General features: G+C 37.5%; 2 protein-coding genes across 7 annotated transcripts; both read right to left on the minus strand.

Moving 5' to 3' along the window:
- Positions 1-1,882, minus strand: LATE (C2H2-like zinc finger protein). The gene has a single exon (XM_012973483.2). The coding sequence runs from the start codon at positions 800-802 to the stop codon at positions 167-169; it is 636 nt and encodes a 211-aa protein (XP_012828937.2). The 5' UTR covers positions 803-1,882; the 3' UTR covers positions 1-166.
- A 694-nt stretch (positions 1,883-2,576) lies between these two features.
- On the minus strand, positions 2,577-8,445 carry LOC105950205 (sterol 3-beta-glucosyltransferase UGT80A2). 6 transcript variants are annotated; one of them, XM_012973541.2, is made up of 15 exons: positions 8,015-8,445; positions 7,683-7,864; positions 7,268-7,507; positions 6,852-6,963; positions 5,758-5,928; positions 4,978-5,041; positions 4,770-4,827; positions 4,474-4,651; positions 4,155-4,285; positions 3,938-4,040; positions 3,752-3,828; positions 3,558-3,605; positions 3,312-3,461; positions 3,002-3,178; positions 2,577-2,827 (listed from the first exon to the last, which is right to left on the minus strand). In XM_012973541.2, the coding sequence occupies exons 1-14, from the start codon at positions 8,172-8,174 to the stop codon at positions 3,005-3,007; spliced, it is 1,848 nt and encodes a 615-aa protein (XP_012828995.2). In that variant the 5' UTR covers positions 8,175-8,445; the 3' UTR covers positions 2,577-2,827; positions 3,002-3,004. The 6 variants fall into 6 exon arrangements, with proteins under 6 accessions (XP_012828995.2, XP_012828994.2, XP_088669076.1 ...); XM_012973540.2 differs by having other exon boundaries at positions 2,967-3,178; XM_088812950.1 differs by having other exon boundaries at positions 7,683-7,861; positions 8,015-8,404.
- Positions 8,446-9,189: the final 744 nt, after the last annotated feature.

The raw sequence follows: 9,189 nt of genomic DNA on the forward strand, positions 1-9,189 counted from the left end.
AGTAAAAGTCCCTTCTCCTCAATTTATTCAATGAAATTAGTATTACATTACATGCAATGCAAGTAAATCCAAAATTGCCACTACTAATTACCATACGTCGTCGTTTAGAGAAAAAAAAAAATGAAAACACACAGCAAGTAAACTCCGGCCGCCATGGCCATCTTCTTTACAAATGAAGCGACAAATCAAGCTTCTTTTCCTTATTAATATTCTTAACCTCAACCCCATGATCGCCGCCTTCAGCACCGTTATTCTCCGCCACCGGAAAACCATCCTGCCGGTGCTCTTCCCCCAAACCGCCACCGCCGCCGCCGCCGTATCTGATGCTCCTTTCCCAATTTGCGAAGCTCCGGCGATCCACCTCATCATCGGGGCGCACCCCGCTCAAAAACTTGCTTCGGTAAAACCCAGCATTCTCAAACCGCGGAGCAGCACCACCACCGCCGCCGCCGCCGCCCATCATCTGGTGGCTCTGGAACTGGCAGAGACTGGCGCCGTGGGCGGCGATAAAAGCAGCAGCAGCAGAAGAAGGGTTGAAAATGCCGATGGGGTGGTGATAGTTGTTGGAGGAGAACATCATCGGCGGAGAAAAACCGTTGAGTGCGGCGGCGTACTGGTCACAGGCCCTCTTGTTCCTCCGGGCGGCGGTTCTCTCCTTCTTGTGAGCGTTCTGGTGGCCACCTAAAGCTTGAGAACTGTGGAACTTTCTAGAACAGTACAGACAAGGGAAGCTTTTCTTTCTACTTGCTTCTCCTTCTTCTTCATCTCCATTTTTATTATTATTTGCTGATTTTTTATCCATTATTTATTTTTTCCTGTATTAGTAGTGACAAAAGCACATGCAATCACAACACTCAAGACTACTACTACTCAAGATATCTTGTTGATGAACAGTACTACTATTGGCAACTATATATATATATGTGTTTTTTATGTGTTTATATGTAGTTGCAAGAGAAAGAAAGTACAAAGCAAAGGCCTTACAACAGAGTTTGAAGATAATTGGCATTCATCTTTTTTTTTTTTTTTATAGAAAAGAGTGTAGTAATAATCAGTAATGTATGGGCTCTGGTGCAGATAGCTTAGCTTGTGAAAAGAAGAGATAAGAGAGAGATAAATGTTGTAATGTTGGGACACTTGTTTGTGTACAGTGAGGCAAAGGGACAGTGATTGGTTACAACTCCAACAGTTATAAATGTGTGTGTGTAAGTGTAATATATAGATTGGGAAATGGAATCCAGTTTTCTTCTACTAGTAGCAACAATCCTGCACCATTAATCACCATTTTACTAGTTGTTTTTTGTTTTTTCTCTCATTTAATACACACATAACTACGGGTACATTACGCTGAGGTAAGGTCAAACTACGACGAAAAGAAGAAAAAAAAACTCTTGAGTTTGGGTAATTACAATATTCCCTCCCAACTACAATTTGTTTTACACGTTCATCCTTATAGTGTCAAATTCAATAGAATCATGTGAAACGTTTTCTACTTTGTATTTGTTTTGTGCAAAAATATAATATCTGTTGTACCACAGTATGATGTTGACAAGCCCAGACACATCTTATAATCATCTTGTTCTAAATGTGGAGCGCAAATAAGGTAAAACGGGTACAAACCAAATAATATTCCACATAATCTAGACAAATTGCATTAAATTTGATACCGCAAGGATATACGAGGAAGAAAATTAATAGTTAAAGAAACAATTATAATTACTCAAATACGATGAGTTTTTTTTTTGACAGTAATTTACCCTATAGCTATTTTTCTTGATTAGGTGTATCCCATTTTAGCAACAACTGTTTTGCTTTATCTTGTTGTTTCCCACCTCAAACACTTTTAATGTTCTCTTGTCCAATTGAACAGTTGCCTCATTTCACCCTATCACACAATATCCTACTCATTTACATGCACGCAACTAAAGTAATCCTTTTTTTTTTTTTTCTAAATCGAGAATCAACACTTATTATTTGAGCTTGTTTAATAGTTATCTAGTTTAAAACTGAACTTTGATTTTAAATAGCTTAATTTTTATTTATTTATTTTACATAGGGAGGTGATAAATGTCGTTTCAGTTTTCATAATGTCGTTTTGACTTCAAACGTGATCTTGACCATTTTCGAGTTTGAATTTGGCAAAATTCAGAACATGGAATTTGTAATTCTTTGAGTTAGCATTCTAATCTAATTTGAATCGCCACGATTGTATGTCGGGTGAGAAAGTTATGCATGAATTAATGAACACTACCCACAACTTTGATGTTTTAAATTATGTAAAATTTAAAACGTAACTCATTCATGCATAACTTTATCACCCGACATCCAATCCAAGTCATTCATGTTGGATTAGAAAGCTATCTCAAAGGACTATAGTTTCCGTCTTTTGAACTTTGCCAAATTCAAAATAGAAAATAGTCAAAATCACTTTCGAAGCCAAAACAACATTAGTAAAATTAAAACGACATTTATCATTTCAGTTTTACATATTATATCTTCTTTTTTCCTTGTCGCTCGAGTCAAGCTCCATAGCTACAACTCGTTGCGTATATAAATGGAAATAGAGCAGAGTCAGATGAACAAAAAATGAAAATTAAATACATTATGGAAGAATTGTAATATTAATTAATGTCTGACACAAATACCCTTACAATAAATATCTGAGTCTCCACCGCCAACCCAACCCAACCCAACCCAACCCCTCTGCAAATTTTCTCCATATCCCCCATTCCTTAAATACAGCTTGGGACCATCGTATCTTTAATCTTTTTCATTACAACAACCACACTTGTTAATAAATGCCTGCGGTTTCTGTTCTCCACAATTCCTACAATTTCATTTCAATGTAGTAGTTTTATTTTGCCTAAAACATTCCCACATATAACAAATTATTGGTCTGAAAAAGTAGTTTTTATAAACACACTCAATTAATTAAAACTAAAGGGGGTATAGTGACAAAGAATTACATGTTATGGGAGACGATCGAGATTTTTATTCACACCTCTTAACAACAACAGAAGATTCTGCGGATCCAGGAACATTTCGACGGTCTGGATTCTTCTGATGGTTCAGGCTCGAGTTTTTTACGAGGGAGATGTTTAAGGAATGCCTTCACAGCTCCTGTAACCCCGTCTTCATCTTCCATGGCCTTTGCAAGTTCCACCGCTCGCTCTTTTACCTGCACGAAATATCAATCCAGTTTCTCTTTTACCAACTTTTTTTTTTTACTATATCGATAATCATATGATAATCAAAATAAAACGGTAGAGAGAATTTTGACAAAATTGATGTTCGATTTTGAAGCATAGTACCGTTGGGTCTAGCATGAAGTTAATGGCATCGACCAACTTCTGAAGCGAAAATTCATCGACTGGAATCGGTGGGGGGCCTACGCCTCTGGCGTGGACTCTTTCCCCCCAAAAAGGCTGGTCGCCGAAGAATGGTATGATAGTTGTTGGGCACTGAAATTGCCAAGAAAAAAGTCCAACCAGTCAAGAACAAAGTTCACATCGTCAATCAAGAAAATACGTTAAAAACCCTTTTTATGCAGTCATTACCGCAGCTTTAAGACCAGCAGCTGTTGTTCCTGCACCACCATGGTGCACCTGAAAATGAATTGGACAAAAAAAAAATCACAGGAAGCCAAATTTTATTCCTAAATATCCCACATGCAATGTAATGAAAGAGAATGATACTTCCGTAAGAAAACGACAAAAAGCCGAGAAGCAAGAACTGAAACAAAACAACTAACCACTGCAGAGCATTGCAAGAAAAGCCAGTCATGAGGACAGTTATCCAGCAGATATACAGATTCCTTCTCTTCTGCCACTGAGGAAAAAAACATTAGATCTTGAACGAGCCAATTCGAAGGAAATATACGACCGTAAATCATGGAGTAATTAGTTTAAATAACTGCAGAAAAAAAAAGTGAACTTACAGTCACCAAGGCCGCCCCACCCTTTGTTAATAATTCCCCTTTGCTTAGTTATTTCTAAAGCGTCGACAATTATTTGCGTCATTTTCTGAGGCTCTTGAACAGGCTGAAAGTGGAGAGAAAAGAGTTAAACTTTGAGATAATAACCACTTTCAAGAATATATAGATGCTAAGTCAAAGAAGCTGGAATCACGAATAAATATACAGTTGGGATACTTACAAGACTGCCGAATCCAATATAGATAGGCTTTGGACCAGCTTTAAGCCAATTTAAAAGTGGCTCGGGCGGTTCGTAATTTGTTGCAAGATCAAGGAAGCAAAAGCCAACGACATCAACCTTGGGTCCCCAGTCTGCAAGACAATGCGGCTATAAAGCTCAATTAGCAACTATTAATCAAAGACATGTTGATAGTTCATCACGAATGAGAAAAAACTTAAAGCAGCAAGTAAAGTTTAACACGATGACAACTGATTTTGCACCGTAATGTAAATACGAAATATTGTTCAAATATTAAGATTTTTTTTAAGAAAATGAACACCTTTTGGTTTAGGAACAAGGTGAGGACTCCAGATATATCCATGCGGAATATTCAATTCAGAACCTTGTGAACCGCTCAAATATGTGACTGGCCGTAGCTTCAGTTTTTTCTTCCTAAGATCATTTATCATGTCTCTTATTCCTAGCCAAATCAAGGAGTCAACAATCTGGTACGACAACTGCAAAAATCATTATAGAAAAGAAAGATTTAATAAGTGGCAGAAATACAATGATAATTAACTTTTTAGACAACGCCAAATTGCAAGAAATACAAGACAAACAGATTCTTGGACTCACTCTATATCCAGCTGGTTGTTTAACACGAGACAATGGATGGGCAAATTCACTGGTTGGCCTGGCAGAAAACAATATCATTTAGACGGGAAGGAAGGTGACTAACGAAATGAATAAATTTCTTTAAAATCAGCCAGATTTATTTCTTTCCTAAACAAGAAAAGAGCAAACAATCTTCTACATGGCTAAAAATGGTTCGGATAAGACTTACGTCCATGGCATTGTGAAAAATATATGAACGGGTATTTTCAGTGCCTCGGCAAGATGTGTATGCCCTGCAATAGTCTCCAGATTAGTAAACAGAAATATTTAATTAGACAAGTGGATAGATAAAAATTAAATAGAATGACTTTGCAGATTAGACTAGATCTCCCGTAGTCAAAAGTGTACCTTTATCTAAGATAAGAAGCTACCTAGGATTTCAATAATGAGGCAGTACCAAATACACTATAATGTGAAGTCTGGTGCCTTTCTCGGTAATTTTGAAATAAATCACACTCAGAATCACGATACAGAAGGGGAGGGGAGGGGGTACGGCAAAATCAGTACACGCTACGTACTTAAATGGATTAATCTTTCTTGGAATTAACTCCTTAATACCAAGAACCTCACAAGTCATGAGATATTTCCTGGATTTATTTAAACGTATTTGTTGCCCAATTTCCTGTTCACAGCATGCTTGTAACGGAAAAAGTTCGGAGTAATGGTACATGCATCAAGCACAGTAATTGAAGTATTATGCAATCGAAACTTCAACGAATAGTTCAGACTCTGTAAGTGTTCGGGTTTCGGGTTTCAATTTGAATTATTATTGAGAAATTTCAATTAGACAGTAATCTATGAGTTTCTCTGATAAATCTTCTAGAAGCCACTCCCCATCATCCAAACCAACAAGTTGAAAAAATGCAAATATGCAACAATAATAACATTGGAAAAATGCCTGAATTAAGCAACGGGAAAAAAAGGAAATTGACAAGTCACATAAGCTGACCATATGTAGGAGGATTAGCAAGAATTGCATCAGCTTTAAAAGGAATCCCAGACTCGATATCAGGCTCTTTGCATGCCGGAAGTAACGAATTTATTATTTCCTTCATCTGATTTCTTTGTATGGGTATTTCCGAAGGCCCTGAAGGCAAGAACCCTTTGTTCTTAACCATGACTGCAGAAAAAGCAGATATGCATTAAGTCTGAATCTCTTCTTCCAAAATTAAATGACTGAACATTTCCTAATATAGTTAGTCTGGGACAACAACAAAGAGCAAGTCATCATATAGCAGATTTTTTTTCAACACGATGATATCAACTATTAAATGGAGTGTCTATGAATATACGAAAATGCTTCTTTGGGATGTCAATATTGCATTAATGACTCACATTTCGAAACAAAACTAATCATGTGGTTAAGCACTCTAGACCCCATTTTAGCAAGAAAGCAAAAAAGTCTAAATTCTACCAATCACATAAGATTCTCCTCATCTATTAGGTTATATACCTGGGTTCTTCATTTACACACCCCATAAACTATGGAAGAGCACAGAACTCCAAAAAAAGAAAGAAACCAAAACAACTTGGAGATACAGAAAAAAGTAGCTGCATCATTAACACATGTCATTAAACCTTTTAAGCCCTTCCCAAACACTTTACTTATTTAGCATATTATGCAGTTTATTTTTTGCCTTCTGAAGGTGGTTTTGTAGTTAATCCAAAAGAAAATTTTTGATCTGTAATAAGTTTAAAACTATTTTTTTCAGACTTTTGAGGTTAAATAAACTGATAACATAGATTTTTTTCAAATTTGCTGAAATCCTGAATTTCTCTGCAGCATAGAAAGGATTCCTAGTTAATCATCAAAGTTTCTGCTGAAAAGCCGTAAAACATTTTAAAAGATCATACATCATAATAAGGTCGGTAATAGTTATAAGCAAAGTCATCAGTCATTGACTGGACAGTTTACATCCAACACATCAACCAAACACAATAATATAAACAACAAATGCAACAATAACAGGTAGGATAAACCACGACACTGAACCCAACAGTCATACAATGAACTCAAACAAAAATATAAGCATAGAAACATACATCCTGCAAGAATTTTTGGATCTCCACCGAGGGGATAGAATTCCAACCCAGATGTCAAGACAAACTCCTTGAAATTGGAATGAGTGGCCAATCTAACACGGTGGCCATAATCCTGCATCCAATAATGTTCATCAAAACTTCATAAGGAACCCAAAGATGAATTTAGCTGTAACACGAAAATTAAGTTCACTTCCAGGAAAGATGGGTTTCGATTTTGGTTATTAATAAATGGTTATAGGGAGAAAAAGGAATTATCAAAGAGGGGGTGGTAAAGAAAAGACAAAATCATGTCAAAGAATGATAATATTTATGAGTACAAATAGTATAAATAGTTGCTATAAGTCAGTACTCAATACTCAGCAATACTAGTTAATATGCAGACAGTGTTGCATCTTTTGCAATATAGACTTAAATACCTGCAACTTTTTTCCAATTGCAACAAACGGCTGAACATCTCCACGAGTTCCGACAATAAGAATTACAATTTGCAGTGGAGGAATATCCTGAAGTTCTGCTGCATCGAGGGGCTCTTCGTCGACTTCAGTATATGTACTTTCAGAACCAACTCCAAGAGCACGCTGTTCAACATCTCCGGGAACTTCAAATTCTACAGTCCCATCATCTTTAACAGTAGCAATTCTGTTGAACAATTTGAGCTGCAATGTTTTAAATATTTAACAAAACCCCAAGCATGTGTTCAATTCAACAAATTTAGCTGCACATTTTAATCTATTTTTAATCAATTACTAACATATTGAATCAAAAAACAGAAGAATCATATGGACCACCTATGTTGAAATGACACTACAATAATCTAAAAAAGGTCTCTACCTTCTGCTGTGCAGAAATTCGCTCATCAAAAATCTGCGCAGCCTCTTCAGAAAGAATATTATTGTGCGTTCGCCTCTCGGTTTTCGATCTTTCCAACACTGAAGGCAGCTCTACCTTCTCATAATTCATGGTTTCCAGTGGCGTAGTATTTACTCTTGTAAAAATCGCCCTAGCACTTCCTTCTGAGATCAACGACAATCAAACGCAAAATCAACAAATTCATCCAATTTCAACTCAAATTAAACTGATGAGCACAACTCCTTATCCGAACAACAAATTCAAAACATATTCAACTGTTTGATTTAATTCTCAGAAGATAAGCCCCGACTCACCAGCAGAATTGCTGCCGCCGCCGCCGCCATTTGCAAGCGGGGGAAGGGCGCCGGCGCTACTGGTAACTGGAGCAGTGGAAACCTCCGGAGCATCTTCCTGGAACTTGACGGGAACTTCTGCGGAACTTGTTGAAGAGCTGGCTTCGTCGGCCTTCGACATCGACGGCGGCACCGCCTCCGGCGGAGTCCGCGTATGATCCAGATCTAGAGATAGTTAGTGAAATAAATATCTAGAGTTTCATGAATGCATAGAATACACATACGGGGAAGTGTGGAGTGGATTATTGTACAGGTTACAGGTAGAGAGAGAGAGAGAGAGAGAGAGAGAGGGAGAAAAAAGAAGAAGGACCCACGTTCAAACTAGTGGGAAGGAAGAAACGGTTCTCAGTCAAATTCATGTCTGTGGGTGTTCGGTGATTCAACGCGATGACAAACGCGTGGAAAACTGTAGTGAAACATTTTTTTATTAATTTCGCTATTAGCCCGCATGGGTGTAGCTCAACTGGTTCCGGATGTGGTAAGTTGGTGCAAGGTCCTAGGAACGAATGCTGGCAGCCGCAGTGTGGGAATTTCAACTCCAAATGAGGGTTGGTTCCTTGTGGGCACCAGGTCCGGGTCCGCTACCTTAACGGGCCGTTGAGTTACCATGATTTACATTCCTCCATCAATCCTTGTCGGACCAAGGGATGGGGGCCCTGAGGTGAGGGATTTCGCCTTTTGGTGCAATTTCGCTATTAGCATGTTATTATGATGGGGGCTCTTTGAGGAAACCCCTCGTTACTTTTTTTAATGGAGGAGCTCCAAAATATTTCAGTCCATTTAAGAAAAGTCCAAACTCATTTTCAGCCATTATGTGTTCCAGCTTTACCCCTGCCCGCCACCTCATCACTGGGTTACGCGTTCAGCGATTTTTTTTTTTCCTGTTTTTTTAATCAACTATGGAGCATAGTCGATTAGCCTTCATAGTCGATTAAGGAAATTCTTTATTTTTGTTTTTTTTTAATTTTTTTCTATATCAGTATATTAATCAACTATGATGAAGTACAGTCGATCAAAAGTCTGCTACTAAAAATAACAAATCCAAACTGCAAAAAAAATGCAAAATCAACTATATTATACAAAAAAACAAAAATATAAGAACATTATAATTGATTTATACAATTGGAATCAATATA

The sequence above is a fragment of the Erythranthe guttata genome, chromosome 14, assembly GCF_056151865.1.
Source record: "Erythranthe guttata isolate IM_541 chromosome 14, IM_541, whole genome shotgun sequence".
Lineage (NCBI taxonomy): Eukaryota > Viridiplantae > Streptophyta > Magnoliopsida > Lamiales > Phrymaceae > Erythranthe > Erythranthe guttata.